The 16,859-nt window shown below is 38.8% G+C and overlaps 1 protein-coding gene across 4 annotated transcripts in view; it reads left to right on the top strand.

Moving 5' to 3' along the window:
* LOC311086572 (zinc finger protein 521) overlaps positions 1 to 16,859 on the top strand; it is a 103,165-nt gene that overhangs the window by 27,485 nt on the left and 58,821 nt on the right. Inside the window, exon 1 of one of the 4 annotated variants that reach the window (XM_084119519.1) lies at positions 9,349 to 9,493. The exons of the other annotated variants lie outside the window; for them this stretch is intronic. Within the exon in view, the coding sequence (XP_083975645.1) occupies positions 9,382 to 9,493 (112 nt within the window). The 5' untranslated portion in view covers positions 9,349 to 9,381. Of the gene's footprint in view, positions 1 to 9,348; positions 9,494 to 16,859 lie in introns of those variants that run through there. 4 annotated transcript variants of the gene reach the window in all.

Here is a 16,859-nt window from a genome sequence, read left to right as displayed (position 1 = left end):
CTTATTTGACGAGGCAGTATATTCTACAGTAAAAACTGTACCCAAATCTACTAAACAAAATGTTGTCTTTCATATTTCGCCTGACTGTAACGTTGTTTTCATGAAATATTAGGGCATATTGTTAATTTGCAGTTTAATACGTTGCTTATACAAATAGCCTACATTTTATTTCAACATATTTCAGTCGATTTTTACTCATCTCAGTATAGCAATACAGTTTGCTAAAACATCATCATTCATTCACACACGCGATTTAAATTTAAACTGTCTTTGCCAGCTGTGGTAAACAGCGCGCATCTCTGCCGTTCATTCATAAACAGAAACCCACGTGAAGAAATTCACGTGAGAAGGAAAAAACTTACTAGTATTCCTCAGCTCGCTCCTCCATATACCCGCACTTCTGAGGGACATTTTCCATTATTATTATTCCTCACAGCGCTGCAAGACGGTGTAAACAAGTAATGATCTGAATAAACTTGTGAGTTTTCTCGAGCTGTATGGGGGCGTTCACAGGATTGCGCTTGGATTGCCTCAGCTATTTGCGTTTGAATAGCGCACGCTCTCCGTGGGTGGAGTCACATTACATTTGAATTAGCTCTAATGAGATCGACTGGAATCGCTCTCTTTTAATACAGATTTCACAAGATGAGAATATTTGTTTTTTATATAAATTACTTCATTTAAAAGAATAGAATTCAAGCTTCATGCCTGTGTGTCTGTATGCCTGTTCGACTGAGTATTCGCTGAGCTACAGTTCATTTTCGGGCGCGTTTCAGAATGGACTACACTGGCAGAGAGAAGGCAGAACTCGCTTCGTGTTTATTTTTCTTTATTTGGCAAAAAGCACAACACTTTGTTTTTATTGTGAGTATACACAAAAATAATACACATTTAACAGAATCGATTGATGTATGAAACTCCTATGGAAAATCAAAGTCAACAGAGTATTTATGAGTTTCTTTTACACTGATAAAAAAAAAGCGAGCTGGTATCGCCGGCGATACCGTCGACCTCAGGGGGTTAAAGTTTGTTTTTACGTTTATGCTCATTAGAAGCAGCCGATATCTTGGAAGTGAAATCAAATGACGCGTCTCGCTGGGGTTCGGGTTGATCGATGTTCCCCGATTTCACAGGCCGAATATCCGACTTTAAGTGGCACTCCAAGTTATTTCCAAGAACAAGGTGGGAAAAATCCAATTTCCAAGCTGTCTGGAACGCAGCGTTAAGCCTTGTGACGTAATTATCATCATTAGTAGGGTCCGCGGATGTGTGTGCAGCCCAATTTTTGCACAATGCGCATGTGCGACTGACTTTAGCGCTTGAAAACAAAGTCCACTAGTCCACTTTTTCCACGCTCAAAGGATACTCAAAGTATACTTCTTTGGCCGTGAATGTGTCTTTCTGCACGAGACGGAGCGGAACGTGGAAAATGACGCACACCCGGACCTTAATGCAAAACCAGAATTCATTCGCCCTGATGGAAAGCATATTTACACTGAATCATTCATCTGAATCATTCCCTCTCCCCTATATAGTGCATTATAATATACATTATTGTGTAGGGGGCGGAGCTTCAGATTCTAGAGAGCGTTTGATTGGACAGAAAATCTGATCAGAAGCTGAAGTGCAGAGTGATGTCATCAAAATCGTTTTTCCATATTTGCGAAAGTGAGAGACTGTAAGTTTTGAATGCTTATATCTTCGAAAAGAGAATTGTGTCATTGTTTTGGAGCACACCAGCTTATAGATAATTGATTTCACGGGGACTTTAAGCCTGTCCATGTGACGTAATTTGCATCATCAGGACGGTTGAGGGATGGTGCAAGTTCAACAGCGGTGAACAAAGGTGAATGTTGAGACAAAAGAGTCCACTAGGTGCGATACGCAGTTGTCAAAAAAGAGTGTGGAAAGAGCGATACATAACAACACAAAGCAGCAGATCATTCTCCATCATTTTTGTTTCACCTGCATATCACTGGTGTTTCTGACGTCACAAACTATCAGATCAGATCAACGTGTGATCGTCAACGAGTGGATCTCTGAGCTGGAGTGAGTGAGTGAGTGGAGGCGGGGCTCATTTGCACGTTCATTGAACCACATATACTAAATGAGGCAAGGGTGTCGAGTTACATTCAAGCTATTTTAAGGCATGATTTATTTTCATGGATAAAACGTTTAAATAAGTAATTTCAGTTCTTGTTCTAAACTTTGCATGGATCAGTAAGTGACTTGACTGCCCCCTGATGTCTGGTAGAGTATAGAAAATAAATTGTACGGAGTGGAACGTGGAAAACGAAGTACACCCGGGCCTTTAGTATAGGCACTATTATCTCTTCACTGCTCTCCTTCCATTGTCTTTTGAAAACAAGCATTTAGAGTCTAATACAGAGAAAGTAAGGTTTGGGAATCTGATGAGCCCACAGGCTGAGGATCCATTTGCAAGGTTGATCGATAAAAGGTATGCGGTATATGGTGGCATATGAAGCACTCAAATCTTGTCCTTGAATTACAGTGCAAACACTCCAACATTACTCCAGTAAAAGTGCGAGTACTCCTTTTACATGTCTACTTACTTTTAGATGTACTAAAGGCACTGATCTTTAAGGGCTATACTTTGTTTAAATCAATTGATATGCCCCTTCATAGTGCTTAAAATGCCTGTTTAAAAAGAGAGGAGTCTAATGTCACAGACAGACAGAGAGTGTAATAGATGAGAGCTCAGTCTGACATTACGAGTCGTCAGATAACCAGCACTAAGGAAGATCAGTGGATGCGCACATTAAATATGCATGACTGCAATGGCAAATATTTTGTTAGCAAAATATTTCACATTTTATCTAAAGATTTTAATATCAAATCTATTAAAGTTTGCATGCATGTTGGTGGCAACAAACTGTATAAAAAGTGTTAAAATGTATAAGACTAAGAATAAATTAAAACGTTGTATTATTTCACTTTAAAACTGCCACTGCAGCAAAGAAGATGCACTAGGCACTCATTTGTTTGCTTATTAGTGATTTATTTATGATATATTTACAGTTGTGCACCTTAAAGGGATAGTTCACCCGAAAATTAAATTGTTCAAATATATATATATATATATATATATATATATATAATAAAATCTACTAAAAAATAGTAAGATTTACTTCAAATCATTTGTGTTTTAAATATGTCATTTTGGTGATCAAAGATGAGTTTTCAGGGATACAATTATTGACTACAGGGGGACTTGTTAACTGCTGAAATCCAAATTCAGGAATATCTGTACACTGTAAAAAATGTTACTGCTATTTACTTAAAAAAATTATGGTAACAATATTACAGTAGGTAAAGCTTGATTTCATTCATGGAATCTACCTGAATAAATCATGTAAAATGCCCTAATTTATTTAGTCTATGACATAATGAATTACATTTTTTTAGTGAAATGTGCTTTTTTATTTTAAGTATTTTTTATTCTCAAAATTGTGTGATGTCAAGTGAATGGATATGACCTGTTTATATTTAACTTTGAGATATATTGTTTTATAATAAGACTGTATGCTGCTCGGACAGCACAGAATCAAACTTGTTACTGCACTATCATTAGCAGAGTTATTGCTACATGTATAAAACAACATGCTTCAGAATATTAAATAATGCAGTTATTCACAACCTAACCATAAGCCCTACTCTTCTGCACAATGGTAACGATCAAAACTTTAACATAATAGAAATTCTTTCAAATATCAAACATACCTGAACATTAAACATTAACAGATGTTTCTCTTTACTCAAAAACACATGAAATAACACTTAATTTCAAGATTTACTCTCCATTTCCAGCCATGTGCAAAGCATGCTGGGAACAAACAAAGATGTCTCTAAATAAAACCGCATTAATGAGCTAATTCTCTTAAAATAAATAGGTAGCCCCTTTTCCTTAATTTTATGTTCCTCAATTCAAGCCTTAAAATTGTGTGTTTCCTTAAAAAAATAGGAAAAGGCATCTCTTGGTGTTATTAGTGAAATGTTCTCAATATTTTAAAATAAAACACTGAACCACAATTTTCTTAATAAAATATACATAATATTTTTAATGATCACCTCAATTTTTTTTAATGAAAATTACAAGACTGATTATTCATTTTTTACAGTGTATTTTTCCATCGCCACAGATACAGGTACAGTAAGGGTGTAACGTTTAATTCGTTTTCTTGATGCATCTATTACAGATCCTGCAAATGCATATGCATCAATCTTGAAACTTGGATTTTTGAATCATGTTAAAAATCAAATGAATTGCGATTTGAAATGCTTAAATTATTAGAGACAAGACAGGAGCCCTCACAGCTCTCTCTCTCACTCTTTTACGGGATTGCTCTTGCTCTCCATTCGGTCCGTAGCTCTCATCGACACCTTTTCCGAGCGGCTCATGTTTGATCTCTCCTCAGGATTCACAGGAGCAGATGACATCTCTCTGACAATAGCGCTATAGTCTCGGGTCAAACCGCTCAAACTGATAAAGCTACTCGTTTGATTGCGTTTTTAGAAACGCGATTTCATGCATCATCGTCTTCCGAAAAACCACAGTCCGTAATAATTTCAGAAACATAATTTCTGTCATGACAGGTTGAGGAATGCCATCGCCACTGCTAGTGTTGTATAAGTGTCACAGATTGATGAACTATTCATTAATAAATTCACCAATTCAACATTTCCAAAGTACTGCAGTTCTCTTGTGCTTGGCAGTGTTAGTTGTGGTGTCTGTAGCGTGTGCCACAGTCTCAGTGTTCAGTGCAGCCCATGTTAAAGCCAAAGTGTCATTAGATATTCAAAGCAGCTCCAGTCTCAGGAGACATATCTATTCCTCTTCCCCTCTCTCTCCGGAGCTTCACACGGCACATCCCATCCTGCTCCATATAAACTATTCATTGAGCTTTGTCTACCATCCATAGCTCTTCTCTGATAAAGAATAAAGAATATAATAAAGAGAAACAGGTGAGCTATCTTTTTTGTCGGTCTTTCTGGACTCAAGCCAATGGCTAACGAGTTCTTACTCTGCTTTCCATTGGCTGCAATATAGATGTTTTGAACATTCAGACAACATTCAGAAATAACATTGTCAGCAAAATGTTCTTTGAACATTATTTTTTATTATTTTTTTATTCTGTCAGCTGGGATATTATTAAATTCATGGGGAAAAGCAGATCCCAAGACAATGTCAGTTGTTTTTTTTTACACTGTGAGAGCAGAATTAAAACAAAAACGCAAACAATGAGAGAGGTTCTTGTGAAATAAATGGAACATTAAAACCACATAATCGAATTTTAATTTATGTTCCAAACAGAGAACCAATCCTGAGCTTTAGTTACTAAAGGTTTTTGAGACTTAACTCGCAGACTGATTGTTCACATTATAATCATCTGGACTGAATCACTTTCAAAGTACTACATTTGATGAAGAACGTATGCCTGAAGGATTATTAAAGTATGTTCTGTAAGTATGCAAAAGTGTAGTACTATGAATACTACTATATTTGTTTGTTTTTTTACCATTACATTTTTTGTTTTTTTTGTTTTTTTTGACTATGATAAAAACCCTGACTGAATGCTCATCAGACCAGAGTTTACTGTTTAATAGTTTGTACAGCAGATCTTAAATATTTAATTAGTGATACGAATTACCAAGCAAGGTCATGTATCGGGAAAGACAAAGTAATAAAAAAAGAAATAAAGAAATCATCCTGGCCTTCATTGAAAACATTCAGGTCTTAAGCCTGAAAATCCTGCCTTACGCAACCCATTCTTTTTAGCAGGCATTAATTGCCTCAGAACACAAATCCTCGGCTAAAGCAACCCGTTCTTGATCCAGAAACCTTCACGCATGTCTGCAAATGCACAGCCTATACTCAACATCGTTGTGGAATAATTCCTCGTCCCAGATTTTTGTGCTCTCTCTGTGTTTGCTTGCACGGTTGGAAGCCGTATTAAGTATTAAATGTTTATAAGTCTGTGTCTAGTCAAGAGGAGGCTGGTTTGCTCTCTCTCCCCGTTTGGCACGCGACTGCAGATGTAGAAAACAACTGAAAAATCCAGGCTAATATAAAAGAATGATTGCCATGGAAAAAGTGTGATGAACATTCACTTTCCCGGGTTTCTCCAGAAGCGGAAGTCATCATAGTTGAGTCTGAAATCGGAGAGACAAAAAGCAAATATAATTGCTGTATTCCCATTTACGCCAATGGCAGAATAAAAAAATCGGCATTTTTTTTTTCACAACTTTCCAAAAGAGGTAAAAAACATTGAGAGATTGAATACGTTGTATTAGAAAAACCCTTTCAGCAGCGCTCATTTTTATTTTTGTAATTTACTGACAAGGCAATATTACACAGTATAGTGTTATAAATGTTTAAAAAAAGTGATGTTGATAACTGTGGAAAGGCATCAATACAGTCTGTGAAAAGGGTCCATAGAGAATCATCTACACCAGATTGTAGATTGTAAAATGTAATATTGATTCAGCTGAGATATCTAGGTAAGGTAAGCATTAGCTAGCTAGCAGGAGTTATTTGGCTGCATAAGAAAAACAGCACAACATGAGGAACAACAAGATCCTGCAGCTTGTCTGGTCCTCATCACCCTGCCTGCGATTATTCTGCAGTAGCCGAATGTTTGTTCTGCCATACTTCAATTTTAGGGGCTATATTTTCTTGTGCAAATATGCTAATGCATTTTCCTAATTAATTATAACACACACTCACACACACACACACATGCACAAATTATACGTAGTAATACTTTATAAATGTAAAAAAGCACTCAAGACCATGCTATATTGTACTGTGCAGATTGTGCCTAGCGATGCCCTTTAGCCATGACTATATTTTAAATGTAGCATGACTTCTCACTGACATTACTGCTTAAACTGGCCAAAATGTATCTTGGCCTCTTTGACTAAAAGGCAAAAGTGCATACTGATGGCAAACTTTCCAAATCTCAGTTGTCATCATATACTTTCTGAGGACCTTGTTCAAAAAAATTGCTGACAAAATTAAGCTGATTGCTTCAGTGATCCCAGAGTTTGAACCATTTTAATCTTCATTTCTTTTGTGTGTGAGTGCATGAAAATAATTGATGACAGTCATTGTGGATATGTCAAATTTCATAATAATGAGTTTTTCACATATTAAGTTAGGGTTATACTTTATTTCAATGGTCCACTTTAGACATTCGACCAATTATAAGTGATTTTGCTACTACAAGTCAACTTATTCTACTAACCTTAACCTAACAGTCTACTAAAGGCTGGAACACACTACACGACTTTTGCCCCGATTTGCGATCTGGGTGAGTCTGCAGTAGTTGCCGAATGTCGGCGTCAATCTGCAGATTTTGTGAGTTCGGAGTTGACAGAATTCACAGAATATCACGTAGAGTGTATGATGGGCACAGACTCCAACGACAAACTTTTTACGATATTGGGTAAAGACAAAAAGTAGGAAACATGTACCATCCAGATCTCGGGTGATCTGTGATCTGGATGCGCTTTGCGCTTGATAAGTGATTGTGTTGATATACTAGGATACAGCTACTAGATGGAGCCGCGAGCATGCATGAAAATAAATGTGTTAGAAAATGCAGAATCTGCCGTTTGTTTAGTAATTGTTTGCAGCAGTTTCAGTATTCATACAGTGGGGTTAACACAGCTCACTTCCCTCCCAGGTCAAAAAATATGGAAATCCTTATAAATATGGAAAAATCACTGAAGAATGCGTCACGTGTTTATGTCGAGTGTAGTGTATGATCCTCAGTCATGTAATGTATGATGCCCAACTTTTCTGTCAAACCATTTAAAAAATTGGCAAGTTTATGATGGCTGCTGTTTGAAATCTTTGAAAGTCGTGTAGTGTATTCCAGCCTTAAGATAAACCCTGGAAAAAAAGGAGAATAACATTTGAAAACCTTTGCAAAGCCATATACAGAGGGAAAAATCTGACCAAACAGCTTGTTTCTTGACATTTAGTCTCTGTAATGATGGGTAAAGTAGCCTGAAGGAAGCATCGCACTGCAGTCATTTGGACCCAAAAAACCCAGTAAACCCTTCGCCTGAGGATGGCCAGAGGTCAACTCCACACGAGAGCTCACTGCCACACCTCTACCTCTCCCGATACACTGTCGGTTTAAATTCAGCGTATGTCTCTCACCGGACGCTGGAGGAATGACTGATGGTGCAGATCTCCAGAGAGTATTGACCTGAGAGTGATTGTGAGGGACACATTGGTTTAGATTGGCTACTCATGACTGTTTTAGGCCAGGTGTGTTTGATTCATAATTGCATAAGAAACAAATAAAAAGAGCAGAGAAATGCAAAAACATTTATTTTGACTCGCACACCATTGGATTGAATTTTTATGTCCATTATCTGAGTATTGCTGCTGCTGTTTCCCCATTTGTTAACACACATCTGTCACAGTTTCGGCCTCTCTCTACACTGGCCTGTTCAGTATTCCAATCTCGTCCTCCGTTGAGTGATTTTGCTCAGACACGTCGAGCTCTAGGTAAAGGGTCCCTAGAGAGCGCGCTCTCAACCCCTGGGTCGCCGCATCATGAATACATTATGATCCCCCCCCCCCCCCCCCCTTCCATTCGGTTGCCACGACAGCACTTTCTGAGCCAGCGGCCGATGAAGATGGCGTCACTGCCGCCGCCTCACTTCTGATCATTTTAACCAGCGTTTGCATGTCGTCTTCTGGTCAGGAAAGGAAACGCTGTGCTGCTTTTCCCATTTGCCATCTCCGTTCCTTCCTTCAAAAGACCTGCTTTGTTTACAATCTGCTCTTCATTGTCCTTTCTTTCAGCATATGTATAAAACATGACGCCTCAGGTAGAGGAGGTTGTCCTGTAAATGGCCAGCATGTGCACGCTCCGAACACTTCACTGAGCAATCTGTCAGCATGTCAGCAACACATGTTTTGTAAAAAGCTTCCAGTGGGAGCCAGGGGAAAAGATCGCTCCTGCCAGACCAGAGAGGAAATGCTCCCCCCGCCTCCCTCCCTCCCTCCCTCATTGTGGTGGGTTTTCTAATGCTCGTATGTTCAGCCTAGAGCCGTCTCTCTCCTCCTCCCCTGAACTTCAGAAATTTGAACTGCCAGACCCTTGGGGGACTTCCAGCTCTTTCCTTTTTCTTCTTTTTCTGCTACTTCTTCCTCTCTCGCTCAGATGAAATGGTGGAGCTATATTGTAGCCGGTCCCCAAGCGGTCTTCTCTAATACCTGAGTTTCTATAGAAACTGGAAATTACCGGCAGGATCCTTCTGGGACTGTTTTATCCGCAGCAGGATGAGGGAGGCCAGACCGGCGGGGAGGTGAACACACGGCTGAAATGAAGGAACGTCTGAATGACGGGGGCCGTGGGGCTTCGTCTCGTCTGTGGGTCTTCACGTGAAGGGCTCTTGTTTAATAAACTTTCAGCACGGCATCATGGGGGTAGACAGCTCCACAAATACCCGTGTGTGTGTTTCCTTTTGTCTGAGCGGCAGCTTTATGTGTGTTTCTGCAAATTTGATTTTTCAGACTGCCTTTTTTTCCACTGCGACTGCCTTCTCCACCCCCTCTCCCATGTCCTCTGCCTCTTAGTATGCTGTCGTTTTTTTTTCAATCTGTTTACTTCCCTATTCTTTTCCTCTCTCACCTCAGCGATGTTGTTCTGCAGTGCATGTCTGGATCACCACTCCCGCTGCTGTATTTAACAAAAGTTGTATTATTAGGCTGTTCTGGTTCATGCACTGAGGCTTTACTTTTGTCACTTTTGTCAGAACATCAAGTTTATTTTTTGTATCATAGCTGCGGGATACACATATCAAATCATGAAAAACAGAAATGAAACAAAGACCTACAGTGAACCAGGGATGGGTAACTTCGGTCATGAAGGGCCACTGTCCTGTTTAGTTCCATCCCAAATCTAACACACCTGCCTGTAATTTTCAAGCAATCCTGAAGACATAGGTTAGATCTTTCAGGAGTGATTAATTCGGGATGGAGCTGAACTCTGCAGGACAGTGGCCCTCCAGGAACCGAAGCTGGCCATCCCTGACCTAGACCAATTTCTAAGACAGGATTCCTCAAATCAAGCCCTGGAAGGCCAGTACTTTACAGACTTCAACCCCTGATCAAACCCTGTAATTTCCGAGTTACTCTGAAGACCTTCATTAGCTTGTTCAGGTGTAATTGACTAGGGTTGGAGCTAAACTCTGTAGGACATTTGTCCAAGATCCAGACCGAGGGCTGGTAGTCGAGGAACTAGTCTATTTTAATTAACTAAAATTGATAACATGCTACACTTTATGTGGCATTCATTTCATACACTGATATGTTTGTAATGGTGAAGATAATGTGTCGACCTATGGATGAGGTCATGTGTATGTAGTTTTTAGGACCGTCTTGTCTGAGACCCAGATCCAAAAGGTTTTAAAAGCAAGACCATCAGTCCTCTGGTGGAAAATTGGGTTCAGTTGGGTCCAACTCAAATCTTCTCTCATTCCATAAAGAGGATACTAATGTCCTGCAAAACTATTTGGGGTTTGTAAATAAGTAGATGGCAAACAGATCAAAATCTTGGTCATTGTGAGTTTTTAGAGCATGATCTAGACCTCACTTCAGGTCCAACATATATTAAATCTGTTTGTCTATTGCAGCCAACAACCTCATTCAGTGTAAGTCCTGCTTTATGCAAAGCATATCTGAAAATCTTAAGTTGGCATCACACATGGGTTCAAGGAGTGGAAAGTTTGAAGAATGTAGCTACTAGTGTTTTTCCCCCTCATGCAGTTATAAAGAATAGGGACTCTAGCATTCGCAGAACCTGATTTCGCCAAGTACAACATTTTCCTGGATCAACATCTTTGTTGATTCTGGATCAACATTTAATTCAATCAATCAGATTTGAGGGACACGTTTACAGTTTATGTCAAGTTTCGGCTTTAAACCAGGGTTTGGTGATTCTACACCAGTGTTATTCACCTATCATTTCCCTCTGATTCTAGGGATAAGTTATGGGTAGGGTTAGGTTTAGGGATACGGTATCTCACAGTAGTACACACACTAAACTGTACATGTGCCTTTGAATAGTGGTCATGGATGTAAATGAGGTTAAAATCAATATGCACCATATGTTTTGTTTTCATTGTTCTATCTCTGTCTGTACTTGTGTCTCTCTTCTGTAGTGAGGAATAAGGGAGGGTGAGATGAATATGACTGTGGAGAAACAGAGATGTTTGTTCATCTGGAGCGGATTAGAGTATGTGCAGTTAAAAAGACCAAAGCAGAACGTCAGTGTGTGCGAGTCTGGTTTGCTCCACATTGTTGGGACTGAATGTCCTCGCAAGGATAATAAAACCTGAAATCAGCTCGGTTATTGGGAGCAGCCAACGGTCCCCTTGAGCAAAACGGCTTAATAAACATACTAAATAATGTCTTGATGAAAATGTACTGTAAGTATACAGCAAGGTTTTTGTAAGGCTTAGGTTTTGTGTGTAGAGGTAAGGTTAGAGGACAGAAAATATCATTAGCTTACTATCAAAACAAAAGTCAATGGACATTCCCCACCATGTTTTGAAGAAAACTTATTTTCCATGTTACCTGGACCATGAAATTCAGGTTTATTCGTCAGCATAATCCGCCTGATGACGCAATATTTCTACAGCATATCTTTGTTTTAAATTACCTGAAAATATTATGATGTTAGCTTGAGAAAGACAACATAATGTTATTTGATTTAAACTAGCTGGATTTGATTTAAAAAGTGGAGCTTGTGAAGCATTTTTATCTCATACTTCTTCTTCTTAATATTTTTCTGGATAAAACAGTCCTTCGCTGTTTGTCGTCCACCCATGGATGAGGTGTCAGAACCTTCAAACTACTACTAACTTTCTAATCAGTCTTTATCAGGCCAGCATTAAAGATTGTTCACAAACTTTACTCATGTATGTACTTTTAGGATTTCAAGTACACGATCAACACAAAAACTTTCAACAGGCGACAAATAAACTGATAATATAATAGTTTCTGCTTTTTAACATTTTAACATTTCTTGACAATTATTACAAAACAACAATAATAATACATACAATAAATACAGTAGCAATATTTAGTGTATGTTTTATTTAACTGGTACTCAACTATTATTCAACTACTTTATTATTTTTAATAATCACAGATCATTAGTCATCAAATGCTCAGTAAACGCTGCGTGTCATTATGGTCAGCTTTAGTGTACCGATCTCTGGCACTGCCTCCCTGGTGTTTGTGTGAGCTTGGACGAGGAGTTTTGCCCACCTTTACCCAAATCTAATCATTAATGAATGCTGTGTGTGTGTGTGTGTTCAGGCTTGGCAGTATGTCAGTGCATCTTCACACTGATGGGGAATTCATCCTGACATTTCAGACAGGAGTGCATGAAAAACACGCTTTTCACTTGACACTTGTTTTTTTTTCTCTTCCTCCTCTCCTCATGTTTTTTTCTTGCGTTCAGATATGTTCTGCTGTTGTTTCACCTGTGACGTGTGAACCTGGAACGAGTATCAAGTATTAATCTGATTAATCAGATCCCGGGTGAAGGGTCAGCCTACTGTGCTGAATTTTATTTGTTTATTTGTTTGTTTGTTTGTTTGTTTTAAACTAGACTTTCCCAGATTAGCCATGATGTCTCCTGCCTCCTGATATTATTTGTCTTTCCATTTTTGCAGTTCTGTGCATTATGCACTTGACATTTATTTTCGGTAACACTTTATTTTACAGTGTCCAGTGTCCTGTTACATGTAGTTACCATAGTAATTACTACAAAATATGCATAATTACAAGCAACTAACTCTAAACCAAACCCTATTCATGTAGTAAGTACATGGAGTTAATTATTATTACTCAATACTTAATGTATATTTACACTGTAACAAGGACACCTTAAAATAAAGTGCAACCCTCTTTTCTTTCTCATCTAATGAAAGAGTTCTTGGTAAAATGTAAGCACCTAAATATTAATATTTGACAACCGTTGTGTGATATAAATATTGAACAACCTACAGTAATATCCTGTGATGCAAAGTACTTTTTTGGAAATTTTGCCATTTTGAATAAGGTTACACTTTATTTTAAGGTGACATACTTACATTGTAAATACTCAAATAAGTACTGGGTAATGTTAATTTACTACATGTAGGCTACTATAGAGTTACTGTAATTATGCATAATTTACTGTTATTACTATAGTAAAAAGGTTGGAAATGTTGTAACTAGGTTTGGGAATTGTAAGAAATTTTCCGGTTCTGGTTCCGTCTAAAGATTCCTGTTGTGATTCCGGTTCCATTGAAATTATTAAACAATTATTAAAAAAATAGTGGTAAGGAATAGGGTTGGGTATCGTTTCAATTTTAACGATTCCGATTCTTATCGATTCCTAATTTAGATTCCAATAAGGTAAAAAAATAAAATAAATAAATTTAGATATCATTCACATTTATTTTAAGTCTTATTGCAAAATATTTCATTGTAGCTGAATATCATGAACAAAAATCAACAGGCTAAAGAACACTTACACAAGGAGCGTTTGCCTGGGGTTTAAAAATACCATAGAAAAACAACTAGCCTAACTAATATAAATTTCAAGCATTATTAAAGACATGTAAACACTCAGTAATTAAAAAAGAACAAATAAATTGCCATTCGCAACAAATAGATACAACTGAACAAATATTCAATTTAAATAAAGTGTTTTAAGATTTTCAGGTATTCAGGTTCAGAAACTAATCAAATGTAAAATAACACTGCACATTATAAATAAAAATTACATTACAAATATAGTTACAAAGTTATTCAGTCAAGAACGAGTGAATTATCTTTGTCTTTTGTTGTTTGATTAGTGTTATTATAGAGACAGGTGATATTAGGCTGCGGTCACTTTAAGAGCTGCACGGATCCATTCAAGCGTTTTTTTTCTGTGCTGCACGCATGTGTAACAGTACAGGTTTTTACCTTTTATACACTTTTTCTGTGTGCACGTTTTGGATGTGTGCTGCACAGAAAATGAATGGTTTAAATCACATTAAAATGCACACAGGAACCGATAAGCAGAATTGAAATGCGCATTTCTTATCGAGTCTTGGAAATTTGGAACCGGTTCTAAAATTTACCCGGTTATCAATACCCATCCCTAGTAGTAACATGTAACTATGTCACCTTAAAATGAAATAAATGTTACCAAAAAACATAGGCTATCATTTACATGACTGTCTATTTGCAAATAGATGTATAGAATATATTACTTAACAATCTTAAGGTCTTTTTTCTTCCCTATTGAGTCAGAAATCCAAGTAAAAGAAGAAGAATAAATGTAGGGCGTGGCTTATTTTTGTCTGTGGGAATTGATTGGATGGTGGTGGTTTGCTATTGGTGGATCTCATGTGAGTGACAGGTTGCCCCAACCACGTCATCAGAGAAGAGAAGAGGGAGGGGAAGTTATTCTGATTCAAGATTACCAGGAACAGGAATTTGAAAAAAATGATGTGCATGAATAAATCATTTATTGTATATACTGTAATATTTCATACCATATCCCTTTAAGAACTTAATTTATATCCAAGGCCCTTTTTTCAAAACAAGCATGCAAATTGTTGAATATCAGGTAGAACATAAGTATTTGTCTTTCCAAAAAAATAAATAAATAAATAAATGAAATAAAATAAAAACATAGAACAAACGTACGGACACTGGGACAACGAACCCCTTTAGAGCTACTCCTGATACCAATAAACGTTGTCACAAACTGTTTGCCATTTTGAAGTTGTGGAAACAAGACATGCTGGGAAATGTGTCTGGTGTGAAACAGACATATGAACTGCTATGAGCAGTTGGAGTTTGTTTGGCTCATCCATCTGCTTTTTCTTGGCCGCCTGTATTGGTTGTAGCCGAGCACACACTGGTGTGTGTGGCACTCGCTCTCTCAGGGTGGGGAACCAGTGAAGCAGGCCGGGCTGGGCTGGACTGGGCTGGGCTCTGCTGGGGGACAGATTGCCCTCCCCCCGGTGGGCCGCAGGGGACAGAGACCCAGCCAAGGCCCCGGGCAGAGCCTTCCTGTTTGCTCACTCATACCTGACCTGCTCAGCAGCACTTCACTCCCTGAGCGCTTCACGCTGAGACGAGCCCGAGGACCAGCTGAATAATGGAGCGAAGAGCTGATACAAAAACCCTGATCAACCGCGCTAACGCCAGTATCAAACTGAAAATATTCGCTTTTCCATCACGATTGTCCTATTATCGATCATCATAGAAAATCTCTGCAATCAGCTTTTTTTAAAAATATGTCTCCTTTATTGAAGGAATCCAGACGCGTTCTGATCAATATCGGGTCTCGGCAGTCTCTTTGTCTCGATCGATGTTTTCTCGCACAGTAAATCTGGAGAACAGAAGGAGAGGCTGTCCTAGTTTTCATGTCCCAATCTTTCATTTGTCTCTGTCTTTCTGGGTGTCCACCTGTGCTGTGTGATTTCTGGGACACTGACCGAGTGTTAGTGCGGGTAAATGTGGACAAACCCGTTGACGCGCTGCTGCTCTCCTGTGGTGGACAGAAGCGGTGTGTGTCAGACGTGTGCTCGGATCTCACAGGGCCCTCATGAACAACAGGAGCGCTCAGCTGGATTGATCGTACACTTGCGTAAAGTGTACTTCAGATCTTAAAAGTTTGTTTAAAAAAAAAAGTTTTACTTGTAGATAATGTACAGTGAGGAAAATAAGTATTTGAACACCCTGCTATTTTGCAAGTTCTCCCACTTAGAAATCATGGAGGGGTCTGAAATTGTCATCGTAGGTGCATGTCCACTGTGAGAGACATAATCTAAAAAAAAAAATCCAGAAATCACAATGTATGATTTTTTAACTATTTATTTGTATGATACAGCTGCAAATAAGTATTTGAACACCTGAGAAAATCAATGTTAATATTTGGTACAGTAGCCTTTGTTTGCAATTACAGATGTAACGTTTCCTGTAGTTTTTCACCAGATTTGCACACACTGCAGGAGGGATTTTGGCCCACTCCTCCACACAGATCTTATCTAGATCAGTCAGGTTTCTGGGCTGTCGCTGAGAAACACGGAGTTTGAGCTCCCTCCAAAGATTCTCTATTGGGTTTAGGTCTGGAGACTGGCTAGGCCACGCCAGAACCTTGATATGCTTCTTACAGAGCCACTCCTTGGTTATCCTGGCTGTGTGCTTCGGGTCATTGTCATGTTGGAAGACCCAGCCTCGACCCATCTTCAATGCTCTAACTGAGGGAAGGAGGTTGTTCCCCAAAATCTCGCAATACATGGCCCCGGTCATCCTCTCCTTAATACAGTGCAGTCGCCCTGTCCCATGTGCAGAAAAACACCCCCAAAGCATGATGCTACCACCCCCATGCTTCACAGTAGGGATGGTGTTCTTGGGATGGTACTCATCATTCTTCTTCCTCCAAACATGTTTAGTGGAATTATGACCAAAAAGTTCTATTTTGGTCTCATCTGACCACATGACTTTCTCCCATGACTCCTCTGGATCATCCAAATGGTCATTGGCAAACTTAAGACGGGCCTTGACATGTGCTGGTTTAAGCAGGGGAACCTTCCGTGCCATGCATGATTTCAAACCATGACGTCTTAGTGTATTACCAACAGTAACCTTGGAAACGGTGGTCCCAGCTCTTTTCAGGTCATTGACCAGCTCCTCCCGTGTAGTTCTGGGCTGATTTCTCACCTTTCTTAGGATCATTGAGACCCCACGAGGTGAGATCTTGCATGGAGCCCCAGTCCGAGGGAGATTGACAGTCATGTTTAGCTTCTTCCATTTTCTA

Source organism: Abramis brama (genome assembly GCF_963993115.1).
Source record: "Abramis brama genome assembly, chromosome: 7".
Classification (NCBI taxonomy): domain Eukaryota; kingdom Metazoa; phylum Chordata; class Actinopteri; order Cypriniformes; family Leuciscidae; genus Abramis; species Abramis brama.
Note: the sequence above shows the minus strand (reverse complement) of the source record. Positions and strands in the feature narration are given on the sequence as shown.